This window comes from Anarhichas minor, unplaced genomic scaffold (genome assembly GCF_050575085.1).
Source record: "Anarhichas minor isolate MPS153535 unplaced genomic scaffold, ASM5057508v1 ptg000086l, whole genome shotgun sequence".
Taxonomy (NCBI): Eukaryota; Metazoa; Chordata; class Actinopteri; order Perciformes; family Anarhichadidae; genus Anarhichas; species Anarhichas minor.
The window spans coordinates 1,371,660-1,391,550 of NW_027466532.1; the positions used below are offsets into that span (position 1 = coordinate 1,371,660).

General features: G+C 41.8%; 1 protein-coding gene across 7 annotated transcripts in view; it reads left to right on the plus strand.

Moving 5' to 3' along the window:
* The window catches only part of vps13d (vacuolar protein sorting 13 homolog D), an 82,645-nt gene that overhangs the window by 40,457 nt on the left and 22,297 nt on the right, over nucleotides 1-19,891 (plus strand). For 6 of the 7 annotated variants that reach the window (XM_076081735.1, XM_076081733.1, XM_076081736.1 and 3 more), the window contains 20 exons: nucleotides 946-1,164; nucleotides 1,264-1,559; nucleotides 2,632-2,765; nucleotides 3,217-3,372; nucleotides 5,199-5,382; nucleotides 5,637-5,711; nucleotides 5,808-6,005; nucleotides 6,851-6,940; nucleotides 7,472-7,612; nucleotides 7,722-7,847; nucleotides 13,421-13,526; nucleotides 15,360-15,512; nucleotides 16,233-16,368; nucleotides 16,479-16,526; nucleotides 17,646-17,796; nucleotides 17,946-18,162; nucleotides 18,231-18,478; nucleotides 18,567-18,758; nucleotides 18,873-18,999; nucleotides 19,249-19,391. In XM_076081735.1, the coding sequence (XP_075937850.1) occupies nucleotides 946-1,164; nucleotides 1,264-1,559; nucleotides 2,632-2,765; nucleotides 3,217-3,372; nucleotides 5,199-5,382; nucleotides 5,637-5,711; nucleotides 5,808-6,005; nucleotides 6,851-6,940; nucleotides 7,472-7,612; nucleotides 7,722-7,847; nucleotides 13,421-13,526; nucleotides 15,360-15,512; nucleotides 16,233-16,368; nucleotides 16,479-16,526; nucleotides 17,646-17,796; nucleotides 17,946-18,162; nucleotides 18,231-18,478; nucleotides 18,567-18,758; nucleotides 18,873-18,999; nucleotides 19,249-19,391 (3,140 nt within the window). The remainder of the gene's footprint in view (nucleotides 1-945; nucleotides 1,165-1,263; nucleotides 1,560-2,631; nucleotides 2,766-3,216; nucleotides 3,373-5,198; nucleotides 5,383-5,636; nucleotides 5,712-5,807; nucleotides 6,006-6,850; nucleotides 6,941-7,471; nucleotides 7,613-7,721; nucleotides 7,848-13,420; nucleotides 13,527-15,359; nucleotides 15,513-16,232; nucleotides 16,369-16,478; nucleotides 16,527-17,645; nucleotides 17,797-17,945; nucleotides 18,163-18,230; nucleotides 18,479-18,566; nucleotides 18,759-18,872; nucleotides 19,000-19,248; nucleotides 19,392-19,891) is intronic. The other variant, XM_076081738.1, reaches the window with a different exon arrangement.

Consider the following 19,891-nt stretch of genomic DNA (forward strand, 5'->3'; position numbering starts at 1 on the left):
CTAATAATATTTACGGAGGAAAGAGAAGATTTCTGCTGACTGTGATTGGTTGTTCCTCGTCACATGGCATGCAGTGCGTGGTGCTGCTTCCAAAAGTTCAGTGTGTGTATTTAAGGGCACAAGACATTATTTAACGATGCCAACAAGCATTACACGTGCAGCCAAAGCCATAGCTGGAACAGTAAAATATGTGTAGCTAAAAAAAAAAACTTATAGCTGTCAATTCACAATCATTTGAAAAATCTCCCCTGACGCTGAGCTCTGCAAAATTCCAACACATGCACTTACATTTTATATCATTTATCGTGTACACTGTTACACATTACCTAAAAGTCAGCAAGCTGCCTTCTCTCAAGACCAATGAGACCAATGACCTGTCAATGGCATAAGAAGAGCAATGTTTCTGTCTGTGACGAAACATCTCAGAACAGTTTCAAACGCCTGCTCAGACGTGTTTCAACCAGGAAATTCAAATTCTAACAGCTTCCACTAAACGGCGGCTGTGACTCAGGCGGTAGTTGTCCACTCAGTGCAGGGTTGGCAGTTTGATCCTCCGCTCTTCCTGTCCACTTAAATGTTAAATGGTAAAACACTTTGGAATAAAAGTGTTTAAGTTATTGATATTAATGCAAAACATTTACTATCACCATTTAACTACTGTAGCTGTAAACACTGTGATAGTTTAACAACATCTGCTCAGTCATTTTGAATAAAATGTGGTCAGATCTTGGGCAGACTAACATACACTTTCATTCAGTTATTGTAATGTTCAACAAAGTTCTGGTATATTTTTATATAGCTAGTTCATCTATAACCTTTGATGGGCCAGTTGTAGATTGCATTGCTGTGTTGTGTCAGACTTGAGAATTGTAAACTTGACCTTTTCCCTACAACAAAGATAAAACGTTGTCATTTTGATATTATGTTTGTATTTCTCCTGCAAAGGTTTGACTTCATGAAATCCAAGCTTCTCTTTGAGAGTTTGTCCAATGGATCCAAGTCTATCAACTTGGTGTCTCACTCCCTGCTGGCGTACGATACTCGGTGCGCCGAGCCGAGCACGGGTAGAGCTGATGGGGCAAGGCCCAATGTCTTTGACTGCATCCTCCAGCCCTCCAAAACAGGCACGAACCGGGCGTCACTGCAGCTGGAGCTGCATTATAGGTACAGTGGAACATATCCAAACATAAATAGAAATTGAGATTTAAGTAATGTTGGATGGGAAAGACTTGGTCACACATGATGTGTTCCACCTTCTGACAGATCTACACGTGACTCCTCCTGCTTCACGGTGGTCCTCAACAACCTAAGGGTGTTCCTCATCTTCGACTGGCTTCAGCTAGTGCGAGACTTCCTGCGGGTGCCGGTGGAGAAGCCATCTGGCAGTGCTGAGCCTCGTCAGCATTGGCCCAGCAACACCACCACTGACTCGGGCACCGCCACCACCAGCACCATCGGTGCTGTAATGCCAAAGACAGTCAAGAGCGGTGTGGTCACCAAGAGGTCCACGGTGCCGGTCACCCAGGACCGCTGCCTGGAGGTCAAGATCAACGTCACAGGTCAGAGAAGAATGATGAAGATAGGAGTATACCCTGAACCTCTTTGATTGGTTTTAAATACTATAAATAAGGTACTACACACACAGGGGCCATAAACTCTTCTAAATCCAACTCTTGGCAATAAATAACATTTGATTTATTAGAACTGAAGCATCATTAGAGCAGAATGATAAACACATGTAGTTAAAGAGCTTGTTGGAGCTGGATCTCTGTGGCTCCTGCTAATGCTGCTGTCACTACCGTCAGTGGAACTACTATTACAGCCCTCACTAGCAACCACACAGAGTCAACACCAGAACAGCTTGGCAACCACATTGGAGCACCTATTATGTCATGATCGGAACACTCTGGTTACCACCAAGCATTCTCATGGCAACCACTTCCAGTAGTAACACCTGAGCTATGATCACCAGACACAGTATCTGCTGCTGAACATTTAAGAAACCACCTGAATATCCAGTGAGCTTTGTAAAATGCACACAGCCGTAATTCAGAAACTGTGTCTTTAAACTGGCCGTCAGGACCGTAAAGCTTGTGATGTCACCAGTAGAAGTGTACTTGACACACAAGGAGTCCCCGGCTGCAGTGACACTGTGGACAGTGCAGATGCGAAAAGACAGGAAACGGTGACCAATCGGAGCACACTGGGTGTTTTTGGGAGGAGGGCTTAAAGAGACGGGCTCTAAAACTGAGCATTTCAGACATAAGGTGAATATATTCACCCTAGGTATATTTAGAGAGACAGTATGAGAAAAAGAAGTGTTCTTTGAACATTAAAGCATGTAAACATGTTCTAGTACAAACCCAAAATATAAGTATGAACCTGAAAGTGAGCTTGATATGTCCCCTTTCAGTCAGCAAGCACACTTACATTTGAATCATTTGTTTTGTCATATAATTGTGTGTGCAGTGTTTTCATTTTAGGCGCTTTATTGAATTTGATAATGTCATTAAGCTGTACCTTGACAAAATGCAATCCCTCCCTCCTGGATTTGTAACTTATAAGGGACCGGCCCAGAATAGGTTGTAATGATTATTATCATATGAGCTCCTGGTCTGTGTGTATCTGCAGGCACAGAGTTTGTGGTCGTGGAAGACTCGTCTTGTCTGGATACCAACGCCATCATTCTAAAAGGCACCACTGTCCTCACCTACAAACCCCGTCTGCTGGACAGACCCTTCTCTGGCAGCCTCGCAGGAATAGAGGTGAGCTCTCCCACTGTCATAGCACCGTTTCATGGTCAAACATTATTACTGAGACAACTAGTTTTACCAGTTTTCTTTTAATCAAAGAATCACAATCTCAAAGTGTATACTTTGTTAAACAGATGTGAATGCACTGAAATCCGGCTGCTGCTGCTACTGTTATTGCTGTACTATACTACTTGTACTAACACTTGCAAATATTATTATTTCAACTCAAGGAACTGCTACTAATTGTTACTTTTGCTATTGCAAATACTGTACTACTATTGCTATGCTAAAACTGCTACCAGTACTGCCCTACAACTCCATGTTCTCCTCCTCTTCCTTCTCCTACCTTTGATGGCCAAAGAGTATACAGTGAAGATCAGTACTTAGTGATGCATACTACTACTGACCCAATATTCAGATCATCTTTTATTAGCTATGATAAGAGGTATCTTCTCCGCCTCAGGTGTTCTCGTGTCGGCTGGGCAGTGAGCAGGAGACGGCACTGTCCATCATCGACCCAGTCAATATTCAGGTGGAGCTGTGTGGGAGCCCCACATACCAAAGCAGCTCCGGTCTACTGGATGCCTTCAATGTTGAGGACATCCCACCGCTGCTGGAGGTCAGGAAATAACCCTCAACCACAATAAGATATGCAACATGTAACTGAGGGAGGCACAGTAGTTAAAGGGTAGCTTCAGTATTTTTCAACCTGGATCACATTTTCCCATATTTTTGTGTCTAAGTGAATAACAGGGAAAACAACTTTTGAAATGGGTCCAGTGTTGAGGGATAACACTGCTTCACTTGATTGAGACTTGATAAGACTCCCTGAAAGCCTCATCAGCAACATTTTGGGAAGTCTCTGAAATCTTAAAAAAAAAAGTTATTTGTCTCTTGCAATTGTGTCTAACATGTCTTTTCAAAGCTTACTAATGCCCTGAGTTTGCCATGAGTGTATTTTGCACACTAGTTGGACCTCATCCACACTGTTCGAAATATATTTAGCCATGACACTGATACTCTTTTAGATAACACTAAGCTACACTTTCTGTACTCCAACTCCACAAACACTGACAACACCATCACTGCTCTCTCCAACTCTCACTCACGTCTCAACCGTCTGCTATCAAGTCGCCTCTCACAAGACCTTTCCTTCAGCCAAACTTGGTAGACACGAGAACCAACAGAAATTGAAATGTCAGAAAAAAAGCCATTTCTCTGTAGGGTCCTTTCTATAACATTGTCAGAAACTTATAACAATCTGAGCCTGTCAGTGGCCAAACCAAGCACTTTTACTGGACATAAACTGACAGTGAGGAGTTGATATGATTACATTACAGCCTGTTTAGCGGCTGCAGCATTCTCCTTCAATACAACAACAACTTTAACACAAAAACATTCCCCATAAGTCACTTGACACAAGAATATGGAAAACTAGGGTTGAAAAATACAGAAGTTACCCTAACACACTTAACACTGTTGCCTCACACCTGTTAGAAAAGTTCACTCGAGCCGTAGTAAAAGTCATTAATCACAGGACATTTATTCTTGCAAGAAGGAGCCAGAGTTGATTCACATACAGAATATGCATCAAGACTGCTCGAAGATGTGTCTCTGAGCCTCTGGTATATACTGTATACTGAGTAAACAACAGTGTACTGGCACAGGGTAATATACGTCACAAAGGATAACATACTCCAATTGCCTTCATACAGCGTAGTCTACGTATCTGGACGCTTTAACAATTTGTTCTAGTACAAAGGTCACCTTTATCGAAATCAGGAAGTCATGGTTGCAAATCAGCTCTGTGTAACTAAGTGTTCTTCTTAGCAGACAGCTGATACCTGATAGACAAAACTGCTGCTGAAGACGCCTGGTGTCCCAGAAAGTTCACACAAGGACACTTACAGAGGACATGGGCTTTTGTTAAATGTATAACATTCCTTTATCATTTAAACGCATACTAATTAGTCATTTAGATTTGTTCCCCTCACACCTCACTGAGATAGGATCAGCAGGTACAGCTAACAAATGGATGGAAGATGTAACCACTGTGTCACTGTGAGGTAGTGGAGTCATTGTAGAAACAAAACAATATAAATGAGCATTCTCTCCCTATAACACATCAGCATGTTAAATCTATTATTACCTTCAAGTGTTTGACAATGTTGCTATGCCAAGTGTTCAAAGTGTTCCCTCTGGTCATGAGCCCAACATTCTGCCTGTATGAAGACTCAAGTAGTCTCCAAGTCCTTGCTGAGACAGCCACGCCAATCCAGTCATTTTCTCAGACTCGACGAAGCAAAACTACAGAAGATTCTATTATAGAGGATTATACAACTGTTCTCACAGGATGGCTGGTGCTCACCGTTAGTAGTGAAGTGACTTTGACATGTAAACCGGTTGGATTGACGCTTTTTAATAGTGTATGTGATTTTCTGGCAGATTCAGTTTCCTACTCTGGACATCCGTCTGTCCTACAACGACATTCAGCTCTTCTTGGCCATCGCTAAGTCCATCCCTACCTCCAGCTCTGCTCTGCCCTCTGACTGTGATACCAGCACTGCACCCAGCACCGAGCCCGCTACACCCAAAGATAGCTTCAGGCAGAAGACTGAGGCCCTCATAGGTACGTGAAGACAGTGATAGTCATTTTTGAATTAATAATAAAATTAAGAATGACGGTGAATCTAAATGCTTTTCAAAAGCTGTTTTCTTTTGTCTCAATTACCATCAGTGGCCAAAATACATCAACATTTTGAAGCCAGAATACATCTTGAATTGTTATCATTCAAACAATTCTGCTAAAAACGTTTATCTGCAGTGGTGGCATACTGTTATTCCACTACTTATTGCTGAAAAGCTCTTCATTTGTCTACACAGAGGGCCAGCTGACCCGTTTACAAGACCTTGGCTTCAGGAAAGAGGACTGCAAAAGGGCCCTGATCCACTGTAAAGGTGAGTGAGACCTTTAACACTGTTCCCAACTCCTTGTAGTCTTGTCACCATTATTTAATGAAAGGCTATAATAAAGACAGACAATGCGTCCCCCAGGCCAGCTGGACCAGGCTGCCACGTGGCTGCTGGAGAACGCTGAGAACATGGCGGGCCATGCCAGATCCCGGACTGACTCCGGCAGCAGCCACTCAGCTCCTCTGTCAGGGGTGGAGGTGAAGGCTGAGAGTGTGTGCATCTGTTTCATCGACGACTGTCTGGACTGTGACATACCACTGGCTGAGCTCACCTTCTCCAGTAAGTCTCATTTACACAAGATACAGCTGAACCATCAAACGTATGATGAGGACTTAAAAGGACAACCCGTATTATTATAATGATGAAAGATTCAGTTTATCTGCCCTCAGTGTTTGGTGCAAAGCAAACATTGCTTTTACAATGTAATGAGGAGTCATTCTTCTGGTGTTCACTAACAGTGGCTATTGTTGTTTAATGCTGCTCTACACTGCTCATATTTATTTCTCTGTCCCCACATTTCCTGTCTGAATCTCTTCTCTCACCATCAAATATAGCCACATTGGTAAAATAATATCTGAAAAACAAGCAAAGAGACTTTGAAGGGATAGTTCAGATGTTTAGAAGTGTGGTTGTATGAGGTTCTTCTCCATACTCAGTGTGTCACAACAGGAGATGGAGTTTGGAGAACCAGCACAGGAGTGAAGTCATGTACTGCTGTGATGTATTTCAGACACCTAAAACAAATCAACATCAGTTTAAGTGTAGCTATGTTTAGAATATGTTCACCTCTTTACAAAAACAATCATTTTACTTTGCAGTAAGTTAGTTAGTTTGTTCCTGTTTGAGTTTGGTAAATCCAAACTAACCCTTAAAACACAAAGTCACACAATAACACAACCAACGAAGTGATGGAACAAAGTGATACGACCACACTTGTAAACGTCACGACTATCCCTTTCATGTCTGTAATTAAGAAGAATTTCAGAACTCTTTGAGTCTTTCACTGCACTACTTACACAACCAACGGTGCTTCACAAAAAAACAATCAAATGGTTTCGTAGATAAATAACTACACCTACAGGAAGCTGAGGATGAGCATCTTGTATCTCTGTTTGTTATTGCAGGGCTGTATGTGCTGCAGCGCATTGGTTCCACTCAGGAAGGAAAAGCCAGCTTTTCGCTGTCAGGAGACTACTACAACAGAGAGCTGTCGGGTATGATTTACTGATTAACTGGTGGCATTAGAACACTCATTTCATGTTCAGATTCATTAAAAACAGAGTATCATTTTCATAGAGTTTTGACATCAGTTTGAATGGCTCTTTGTTAAAACTAGGGATAAAACCAATTAATAGGATTCTGACATCTATCATGATGTTCCACAGCAAAGTGCAGAGCAAGTGAGATATTATCAAGATATTGATTGGACCAATAAGCAAACTGCAGTGGTTCAACAGAAATGGAAATGTTTTAAGCTGCACTATGTCCACTGATGGCTGATTTCTTGGGGAATTCCCCATGATGCATTAGGTTAGGATAGTGATGTGTGTGTGTGTGTGTGTGTGTGTGTGTGTGTGTGTGTGTGTGTGTGTGTGTGTGTGTGTGTGTGTGTGTGTGTGTGTGTGTGTGTGTGTGTGTGTGTGTGTGTGTGTGTGTGTGTGTGTGTGTGTGTGTGTGTGTGTGTGTGTGTGTGTGTGTGTGTGTGTGTGTGTGTGTGTGTGTGTGTGTGTGTGTGTGTGTGTCAGGCTGGGAGCCCTTCATCGAGCCCTGGCCCTGCTCTCTGTCCTGGCAGCAGCAGGCTGCCGGCCGTCTCCATCCTCCACGTTTCAAGATGGGGATCCGAGCCAAGCAGAGACTGGACGTCAACATCACGTCTGTCCTGCTGGGTGAGTAAAGGCTGGATAGTGCTCCTCTGGACATTCTCTTCATAGACAGCACAGCTGGCTGAACAGCATCCTGTCAGATTATTCAGTACCACTTATCTGATCATTCCAGAACAATACAACACCACCAAGAGCGCCTGGATAGCTGATTACTGTAAGGAGGAGGAGCACACACCCCAGTCTTCACCCCCCCTGCCCTGGATGGGCTCCTCAGTCGACCCACCCAGCTTCGGAATAAGTGAGTTCCAGCAACACACAGTACCACAAAGAAATCACTGGGTAGTGAGGAACTTCTTCACAGAAATACTTACAATATGTTTGGAATTGATTTAACGGATGGCCAGGTAAGGCATCCTAGATAACATGTTCATTTATTTGAAAGAATGAAAAATGAATAGAAAGATACCAGAATAGCCAAGTGTCTGTTCTAAGTGTTTAAGCTTTGAAAGCCTCTTTATCTTTGTGCTAGCAGATTTCATCTTTATTTGCTGTTGTCTTCGTAGTTGAAAATGCCAGTGCTAGTCAGAACGAACATGCTAACACGGCAACACAATCTGCATGCACAGTTAAATACACACAGAAGAAAGTATGAAGTGACTATTTGTGTATCTAGCAACTGTAAGAGTACACTAAATGAATTCTGGAAGTCTGGTGATAATCAATATTTTTCTTCTTGTCAACAAATCTCATGTACAGAGAAAACGTGAATGTATCTACTTACAAATATTGTGTGTGTATCAAATATATCTTCTTTTTCTGACCAATAGAGCCACAAAGTCCACAAACTTTTAAAACACATCAAAGAGCCACACTGTACTGGCTGACATGATCCTTCATAGTTTATTTTGACTCAATCTCTCACACACACCGTCCTGCTGGCACAAATACTCATAAGAGCAGTATTTCCCAAGCCTTGTTTCAGGGGACCCTCTTATTAACAATGACAAACCTTAGTGACCCAATTCACAGTAGGCCTTTTCTATAAATCATGAGAGGAGCTAATTTCTGATCATTAGGGCCCGAGCACCGATGTAGTCGGAGCGGAGGACCTATTGTTTTTCGATTGTTTATTATTATTATTATTATTCTTAGGGTTTCGTCGCAAAAAGGAGGTGCTTGGGATACTGGAAAAATGTCGAAATTTGGCACGCAAGCCAGAATTTGCGAAAATTGCAGTCTGATTGGGGTGTCCAACTGCGGTATGAAATATTGGCTCGATAGCGCCCCCTATTGAGTAGCCCCAACATTGGGTTTCACCTAGCTGTATGAAATTTGGTAGGTATGTGGAACGTGATGAGACGCACAAAAAATCCTCTTGGAGTTTTTCATTAAACCAAACAGGAAGTCGGCCATTTTTACTTTTATGACGTTTTTTGACCATTTCAAGGCGTCATACTTTAACGAACTCCTCCCAGAGATTTGACCCGATTGACTTCAGATTCGGTCAGTATGCTCTTGAGACCTTGGCAGTGAAAGTTACTCAAAGATCAAAAAGTTATCGAACTATGTATCCGTGGCTTGGCGTCAAAAAAACACCATTCGCCGTGAAACAGGAAGTTGTTGTAACTTGGCCATACATTGTCTAATCTGCTCCAAATCTCTCATATCTCATAACATCCTGACCCGGAACACATCTATAAGACAATTTAGATCATAGTAATAGCGCCACCTAGTGGCAACTGGAAGTTGTAAGTTGTGTACTTTGACATCCTGCTCCTCACAGATTAATCAGATCCCTCTAAAATGTTGTCAGAACAGCCTTAAGACCTTGATAATGCTTCATTGTGAAAATTGTAAGAAGTTGTTGAAGGGTGGCGGCTTGGCGAATTTCGATCCTTCGCCATGAACGAATAAACTGATGTAACTCAACTCCACATCATCAGATCTTTACCAGATTTCACATGTTTGATTAGACTCCAGTCCTGAAGACATCTGCAGGCCAATTTTGAATCATAGTCATAGCGCCACCTACTGGTAACAGGAAGTTAAAGTCATTATACTTTGGCTTGTTTCTCATAGTATGTAAATCAAATCAATATCAAATTAGTTCCACACAAATATAAGAAGTTCATAATGCCAGTTCATGAAGCTTTTGATGTTTCGTCGAACGCCGTTGCCGTGGCGATGCAGTCTTCGCCTTTAACAACGAAGGTAATTTTGAGAGGCTAAAAATGCTCGAAACATAAGCAAACTTGGCATACACATTTAAAGCCCAAAATGTAGTTATATAATATTATTTTATTGGTTCAGAGTGGCAAATCGGCTCAATAGTGCCCCCTACAAAATTTCAACGAAGCAGCCCTCGCAGTATGTTTCACCTAGATGTATAAAATTTGGTAAGCAGATGTATCACATGTAGACTTAAAAAAAAGTCTCTTGGAGTCATGCTCTAAACCCAATCGGAAGTCAGCCATTTTGAATTTTGTATTAATTTCTAGTGTAGTTTTTGTCATTTCGAGGCGCTTTACTTTAACGAACTCCTCCTAGGGTAATAATCGAATCAACTTCAAATTTGGTCAGAACAATCTAAAGAACTTTGTGATGAAAACTTACTCAAAGCTTGTTGTTTCGTGAAAGGCCGTGGCGACGGATTCTTCGTCATGAAAAACGAAGGGGTTTTTGAGGGGCTAAAAATGCTCAAAACATAATCAAACTTGTCACACACATTTAAAATCCTGAATGTAGTTATCTAATGTGATTTTAATACTTCAGAGTAGCAAATCGGCTCGATAGCGCCCCCTACAATATTTCGATGATGCAGCCCTCGCAGTACGTTTCACCTAGATGTATAAAATTTGGTAAGCAGATGTATCCCATGTAGACTTAAAAAAAAGTCTTAGGGGTCCATGCTCGAAACCCAACCGGAAGTGAACAATTTTGAATTTTGTATGAGTTTCTCGTGTTTTTTTTCCATTTCCAGGTGCTGTACATCGAACTCCTCCTAGGGAATTAATCCGATCAGCTTAGAATTTGGTCAGAACAATCTAAAGACCTTATCGATTAAAAGTTACTAAAAGCTTTAGGTTTCATCGAACGACGTGGATATGGTGTGATGGCCATTTTACATGGTTTGCCATCATCCATCAAGCTGTTGTAACTCGACTGTACTTTGTCAATACTGTCCCAAACTTGACATGCTTGTTGACTGTCATGGCTTTAGGACTTCTGCATGCCAATATTAACTCATAGTCATAGCGCCACCTACTGATAAGCACGGACGTAAGCAGGATTCTATAATTACAGCGGCCCAAACACTGAACTTATTGAAAGGGTTTGTGGGCACACCATGAGAAAAAGACTTCTCTGATCTAAATATGTGCAAACTAAGATGCTTGGAGAGCAAAAGTTAGATAACAATGGATTTTCAAACCATGTCCGTGGGCATTAGTATAAATGATCTGTCCAGAGCTTCTTCATGACAATCAGATTAAACGTTATAATGAATGCTTCACACTACAATCTAAAGTTACAGAAGAACTTAAAATGAAAACAGTGTTAAATTAAAGTGTTCAAGTAACAGCAAATGGCACTACTGTTTTGTTAACTTTCATGTAAGTCCAAATACAATCAGCAGGACACTGCAGGGAGTTGAACCCCATCCCAGTAAACTGACAGTCTGTTATGTTACAAACACTGAAGCACATTCACACACATTCATTTTCTTAATGATCTTTAAAGGCTTACATTTATGATTGTATCGGAGGTACACTCAAAACATTTGAGGATTAAGACCTGGCAACATGATCTTGCTACGCTGCTGGTCTACGCAGGAAATATCTCACTCGCGCACGCAGTGTATGATGGTCACAGAAATGCATGGCCAGAGTCCTGCTAGTACCCTCGACGTGTGTGCGCAGCTTTAATTTTTATTGTCATTTTCACATCATTTTATATTATCTTGAACAGGTAAACCAGCCATTTAGAAGAGATATACAGTGCCTTGCATAATTCACCCCCCTTGGACTTTTCTACATTTTGTCATGGTATAACCACAGATTCAAATTAATTTCATTGGGATTTTATGTAATGGACCAACACAAAATAGTCCATCATTTGGAAGTGGGGGGAAATATTACATGGATTTCAAAATGATTTACAAATAAAAATCCGAAAAGTGTTGAGTGCGCATATGTATTCACCCCCTTTACTGTGAAGCCCCTAACAAAGATCTGGTGCGACCACTTGCCGTCACATTTACAAGTCATATAATTAGTAAATAGGGTCCACCTGTCTGAAATGTAATCTCAGTATAAATACACCTGTTCTGTGAAGGCCCCAGAGTTTGTTAGAGAGCATTACTGAACAAAAAGCATCATGGAGACCAAGGAGCTCACCAAACGGCTCAGGGATAAAGTTGTGGCGAGATATGAAGCGGCACTTAAACCTGACTCAAATTAGTCTGATGGCGTGAACTTGAATTGAGCTTTATGGAACCGCTTTAGCCCCAACTGATTTGTTATGGTCATTCAATGTTATGGTCATTCAATGTTATGGTCATTCAATGTTATGGTCATTCAATGTTATGGTCATTCAATGTTATGGTCATTCAATGTTGGGTTCATTCAAGTCAAGTTTCAAACTTTAAGCCTCACTTTTTTAGCTAGCTTCATGGAACGGACCTCAAATCAAAGAAACGACATATTAAACAATATAAATCAATTACTTGATTACTTACACTTGTGACTCATTAGTTACCTTTACCATTCATAGGACTTCATAGTCAAGTTGCTAAAGCACATTTCTCTCACCAAGGTTTTGTGAAGTTGGACCATAGTGTTGCACTAGTTGTAGTTTATTCCAACTCTACAGTTTTAAAGTAAAGAACCACCCTCTCATAGTTGAGAACTAGATGTTTTCTTCTGTCTGCTGCTTTTGGCTGTGATTCAGTTAAATTTGCTTCACAGCTGAATGATGACTGACTGTATCCTCAGTGGTGTAGTGATGACTACACTCTGAATAGGTGTATATAGATCATAGCCTGTCTTGTCTTTCCTCCTCTTTAAGAATGATGTTTCTCTCTACTTTGTGTTTTGCCTGAACAGCATGACTCGTTTGTCATTTGCTTGGCACTGCATGGCCTGTAGTTATGAATCCATTGTGAAAATGGACAGCAGTTTGCTTACATCTGTGTGTTTTTTTTAATTTGTTCAATAAGATTCCAGACTTATTTATTGAATAGGACAAGAATTTTCTGGCATTTTGTAAAATCAGTAATAATCCATTGTGATGGTAAGTAAAGAGCAAAATGCTGTATAAGGCAGCATTGTGTTGAAATTACTGTTTACTGATTTACAAACTGCCATTGATCTCTATATACTCTATGTCCATGTGAAGAACATGGAAAATGAGCACTAGACCTAGCCAAGCCAATTCTAACTGTTATAATTGCAAGTATGAATTTGAAAGGGGTACTCCAGTGATCTCTATAAAGTTGAGGGTGCATTTAAAGAATAATGGTCAAAATAAAAGCAGCAGGAGCAGAGATATCATGACTTAGTATTCAACTCAGTATGGTTGAGGAACACACCCCAAGTTCATAGAGAAGGCTTTGTGTTCGGTTTCTGTTTGTGATCTCCAAGTTATTGTCTCAGAGCCACAGAGAATACTATACAGCTGTTTTCACAGGTTGATTAGTTGAGGTCCCCTTTATTAAGGATAGAATTCCAAGGCACCTGTGCCCTATCTGCTTTTTAGGTCTCACAACCCAAGAAGAAAGCAAGCGCAGGACCATACACTACTAAAGTTAATAATAATAATAAAGACCAAGCATACTCATCTTCTCTCTGATTCAGTTTTCATTTGTGCTTCCAGCCGATGTCAAGCTGTCCAAGAGGAGGCAGCCATTTGTTCCATACGCTCTGCGCAACCACACAGGATGTACCATGTGGTTTGCCACTCTGACTACAACCCCCACAAGGTAAGTGTGGCCGTGAGCGGATTATGAAAGAATGGGCACATACATGCAAAAGGCCCCAACACCTTACCTATAGAGCAGCAAGACGCACAGACTTAATAGTTATTAAGTCTCTTTTTTTGGTTGTTTTGTGTCTCTTTCTGGTCTTTTTATGGTCACTCTTTGTAGTTTTTTGTGTCACTGTGTAATTGCTTATTCGTATTGTAGTATTTTTGTCTGTGGTTGTTTTGCCCCTTTTTGTAGTCATTTTGCATCTCCTTGTGGTTGTTTTGTGTCTCTTTTCAGTTTTTTTTTTACCCCTTTTCCTAGTTGTCGTGAGTCTCTTTGTGTCTCTTTGGAGCTGTTGTGGTCTCTTTGTAGTCTTTTAGTGTTGTTTTTTTTATTGTCACAGTAATTATAGGTAAATATGTGACATCACCACCTGTTTCTATTTGTAGAACATTTGCTATGACGATACTGGAGGACAAAATGTATGTGAGCAATGGTATGAAGATGTGTAGAAGTGACAGCAGTGGCGGGCCGTGCATTTTATACCTGGGCCTTCAGTGCTGTAACACAGCTGAAACACCTCCTAATAACCTAATGATGGCGCCAAAATTGTGGGAAATATGTTTTCGGTGGACTGCGCTCACGTAGGAGACACCGGGCTGTGACCTCTCAACCCGGAACAAAAAAAACACAACAAAAAACAGCTGAGGCCCCCGCTGAGGCCCCGCACTTCTAGGAGGCTAGGCTAAACTAGCTTAACAAACAATAAATCCGCGGTATGCTTCGTACTTAACGGACAATGCATATTGTCCAAATCTATATAATTAACACGACAACAACAAACTCACAAGAACCGGTCGCATATATTCATATGACAACAGAGCATGACAAATCAATCCAGCAGACCTGCAGCAACACGCATTCTGCTGCACACTGGAGGGCCATTCAGATATTAGATGTAAAAAAACAAACGCAATTGACTTACCAAATGCTGTTCACTAAAAGACAAAGTGCATCCTCCTTTCTTTGTTGACAAAGAGTTTAATCCCACGGTTCAATCCCAACTCACAAATCCGTTTCTCCTCCTTCAGACATTGAGTGTTAAAAAAACAAAGCTAGGTAAAAATAATAATAATCTACACCAAGCAAAATGCAAAAAAGTCATAATTTCTTCCATATCTTTCAATTTGAACTCTCACTGCTACTAAGCCTCTGCTGTTAAGTTTTGTTTCACGATAGTCACGTGCTCGCCCACTGACCAATCGCAGCACACGCTGCACCTCACTGCAGAGCTGCACCTGGAAACTGAGCTGCAGTAATGCAGACGTACTTGTAGGCCAGCTAGCAGGCTCTGACACGTCAAAGAATACGGCCAACATGTCAAACTAAAGATCTGATTGGTTGAACACTATGACAATCAACAATATCGTCCCCATTCACTTAAAGTGCAAAGGGATTCACTTGTGAGGCTGCAGGCCTCTGCCTCTCTTCTTACCTAGAGACACAGAGGTGAGATCTGATTGGATAAAAGCTCTACTTAAAACAAGCTGCACTGGAAGCAGAGCAACTGAGGAAGACAGTAGCTGTGCAATGAGAAGATAAGATAATGGGAAAAATACTATTAGAAATTATAATACATGTAGTGTATTTAAGAAACATGATTAAATTATAAAATAGCTATAACTTTGTGATTCTGTTTAGGCCAGCAGAGAAGGCCTTGAAGGCCCTGACGGCCCACCACTGAGTGACAGTAATGTTTAACTTCAGAGTGAGAGGCTTCACAGCACACATTTTCAGCTTGAGAGGAGAAACTCACCTCAGATAAATGTCTCCACATGTTCCCCACAGGGTGGCACTGTCTCACAGCAGTAGTGCAGACTCTATCTCAGAGGTCCGCGGTCCAGGTACTGATGACACTCACAATGTCAGCCAGTGGAGGGAGGTGCTGCCTGGAGAGGAGATTCCTTTTGAGTTTGAAGCCCGCGAGAAACTCCGCCACCGGTACAGATCTGAGTCACATTTACAGCACCTGTTGATTTTGTTCAATGAATATGAACATGTTTATGAAACTGTTGGTTAGTTTGGCCATCATTCTTACTGGTTTGATTACATTTAACTCTGCAGTAATTGTGGTGAGCATCTGTCTGAAACTGGAATGGTCGTTATGAATAGATAGGAGGGTATTCTTATCAGGTCCTGTCACATTAGTCTCTTACTTCTCTGTGTTTCTCCTTCTCTGTTATACTTTAAAATGTTCTACATCAGCTTGATTGCAGGGACAACTTAATGGTATAAGTAGGACATGGCAACTCTTGCTGTTAGCATTGATTCTACAGTAAAGCTAATAAACACAATTATTATCAAAGCCAATAGGACTGATAGCTAAAATGAACCCCAGGTTATTAATAATATATACATATGTATGTTCCTGTGAAGCTGAAATCCACTACTGTATATATTTATGTTGATGTTACCTGTTGGAGTGATGACACTTGAACTGCATATAGACACAAGAAGGCCAAAGAACCACTGCAATAATCTGGTGTTCATGTACATGTTCAATGTAAACACCAGTGATGTGGTCGTCAGTAAATGTTCACTCATTGTTGTTAAATGACTGTGCAGTGCTTTGGCTTGTGAAACACAGTCTAGTATAATGATTGAGTGATGGTGAATTGTGCATTCAGTAGATAATGATTATGTATCCCTGCTCCTCTGCAGACACACTCATGAGCTGAAGCTGCACCAGCTGCTGGTGCGGGTGTGTGGATGGGAGCAAGTGAAGCCGGTGTCTGTGGACAAAGTGGGCGTTTTCTTCCGTTACGCAGCTCCGGACAGAAACAACTCGTCCAATACTGTGAGCACAAGTCCAAACCTCCAGAGCAACATTCATGTTGATGATGTTTCTGACGAATTGGCCCAGAGTTTGATGTGAAACCTTTGTTTTTCTCCTTTACGCTTCCACAGGTTGGCAGTCCTATTAGCAGAACCAACATCATCCACCCGCATGTTTATGTGAGTCTTGTTTCTAAATCAGTGAGCAGTCTAAGTAAGCATATGCTGCCACAGTAGCAGCTGTAACACTCATTATACACCAGGAAACAAGATAAAGAACAACTTGGCTAATGAAGCAAAAATAAAGAACATAAAAGTATAAAGATTTTCAAGTAAAAGACCGGTTTCAAATAGTGTCTAGCATGAACTAATAAAGGCCCGGTATAGTATGAGTGAAGATGGAACTAATTATTTTATAATAGTTTAGCATGAACTTAGCACACATAATGTACGGTACATTTACACAGCAGTAATTCGGGTTAGGGTTAACCCTAACCCTAACCCTAACAGTCATGAGAGTCAACCAGCAGAGTGGTGAGTATGACATGACTCTGAAGTACTGATGGAGTTAATGTACGTCATACTGAAAGTATCAAGACTTCAGGTGAACATGAAGGAACAGGAGCAGATCAGAAAACAGGCAGCCCTCTAACTGAAATACTGTATGATGGCACATGCTAATAAAACTGTGACATTAGAAAAAAGGGTCTGTTTTTAATTATGATGATAATAATTATTATTCAAATAAAAGCCTTGGTGAATGCCCTTGAAACAGCAGAAATGCTCAGTATGAGTTTAAACCTGAATGCCTTGTAGGGATGAGACGATATAGGATTTTATCACGAATTTCAGTCAAAAAAGACGCTGACAATAAGTTGATTGTGTTGAATTCCTATTATTGGGATGATCGTGAATGTCATCACATGAGTGGTGAAATATAGAGCCTGATTTTTAAAATACTGGGATTATCGTGTAAGAAAGAACGGACTCATAATGTTTGTATATTTATTTATCCTTTATTTATGCAGGTGGACCTTATGATTTATGATTATCTTGTTAAGGATTGTTTGATTATTTTTCAGTAAGAAAAAATGTGTCTTAACTGTAATGCAATAAAAACATTTGTTTCTTAAAAAATGAAGGTAAAGTGATTCCAGAATGTTTCACTGCCATTTCAAGAGTTTAAATCATATTTTGATCATTATAGGGGTTATTTCGTGAATCGCAATTGTTTTGGCCAGGATAATCATGACGTGAAATTTTTATATCATCCCATGCCTAATCCCTTGGAGCCCTCAGTTCTCGGCCCTGCCTCCAGTTAGAGTGGTCTTCTCCATCACGATGGAGGGCAGTGCCAGGAAGGTCATCACTGTCCGCTCCGCTCTCATGGTGAAGAACCGGCTGGATGTTCCTATGGAGGTCAGACTGGATAGCCCCTCTGCTCCTGACAGTAAGACACTGGTCCACTTTAGGTCCATTGACTAAGCACCAATACTTATTCAAAAGTCAAGTACATGTAGAGACGGGTTTCTTTGTTTCATTTTTATTATCGTATTACTTGTGTCATTCTAATGAAGCTAACTGTCTCTGTGTTGACAGAACCAGTGGTGTTGCCTCCGATCCTTCCTGGCCAGGCCTTGGCGGTCCCACTCCACCTGACGTCCTGGAGGCTGCAGTCTCGGCCCAAAGGCCTGGGCTTGTTCTTCTGTAAGGTTCCCATCCACTGGACCAGTGTGGAGCGGCCCGGAGACATCAGCAGCAGCAAGAGGGAGTGTCAGTCAGCAGACTTTGACGACAGCCTCAAGAGCAACTTCAGGTAAATACAGTCAGCCGGACTTAGTTCTTGGTCTGGGACCGTTCCCCTCATCTCTCTGTCTCTCGCAGGTTTTGTGTGGTCATCAAAAAGGAGAACTACCCGGATCAGCAGCCTGCCAAGACGGTTTCTGGCAGTGCCAAGCAGATCTATCGACAGCCAGGCCACACCATCTACCTGCTGCCCACCATGGTTCTGGCCAACCTGCTGCCCTGTGACCTCAACTACTTCATCAAAGGAACGTCCATCAAAGGGGCCCTGAAGCCGGGAAAAGAGGCCGTGCTTCACGCTGCAGACACTTCGCAGAACATGGAGCTAGGTCAGGACTTGCCGAAAGTCTTTCACTGGCTAGTGTTTAGACATTTTCCCTGTTCTCACTCCCGGTGTTCATGGTGTGTATCCTCAAGGAGTCCTGCTGGAGAGCTTCCCTGTGTGCAAAGAGCTGCTGATTCCACCTGGCACTCAGAACTATGTGGTACGCATGAGGCTGTATGACACCAACAAACAGCTGCTCTGCCTCACCATCCGCATCATCCTGCGAGCACAGGGGGCCCTTAAGATCCTGATTTCTGCCCCCTACTGGCTGATAAACAAGACTGGTAATGTTCTCGTTGCTGTTATAAACTTCAGTTGTACATTTTACAGAAAAAATCCCAAACCAGTCTTTGCTTTAAGAACTGTTATCGTTCCCTAAAGCCACTTTTCTCCCGCAGGTCTGCCGTTAATCTTCCGTCAGGACAATGGAAAAGCCGATGCTGCAGGCCAGTTTGAGGAGCACGAGTTGGCCCGAAGCCTTAGTCCGTTACTATTCTGTTACACTGACAAGGAGCAGCCTGCTATGTAAGTGAATTAGAGACACCAAACTACTCTGTTCCCGAGCATCCATAATGTCTTAGCTAGTGAGCAATGTTCTACCCAACAGACGTCCTTCTGGTGTTTTTATCGTAAATGATGCACACACCGATGGCAACGGCCTGCCTGTGGTTTAGTGTCTGTCACTTTGACATGTGCACAGGATACCGCTCTACCTCCTGAGTCCCATCTTCCACGCCTTACATTCCATCTTTTCCCCGCCTGTCTTGATCCCAGGTGTACTATGCGGATCGGGAAAGGGATTCACCCAGACGGAGTTCCAGGCTGGTGCCAGGGCTTCTCCCTGGACGGAGGGAGTGGAGTCAGGGCGGTGAAGGTTATCCAGCACGGGAACAGACCTGGCCTCATATACAACATAGGCAAGTTGGTACACTCACAAACAGTACAAATGGAAAGCACTAACCAAACTAGTGCCTGATTTGAATAATAATCCGATACCCAGGATGGGCCCTGATCCTGATCATTGGGTGCATAGTGTCTCATTTTGCAAAGGCATATAAGAAGAGGAATGAAATACTGAACTGCAGTAATCTATTTGAATGTATTCATGGCCTTTCATCAGGACTCCAGTTGAATGGAAGGTCTGGTGCATCACTGCAGCTTCTCTTTGGCCAATATAGATCATATTATAAATTGTACTGAATCTACATCTTTTTCCTGCACAGACAGCTATTGGCACACAGATCATCTTCTGGCATAAAGCAGCACTCCCTCTCTGTCACACTGCTCCAGCTTTTTCTGGCACTCTGATGCATGTAGCAAATATATCTTGACTTTTATTCTCCAACTGTTGATATTCAAGCTAAAATGTCTCTGTTAATACATTATCAGTAAAATGTTTGTCAGGCATTGTTTGATC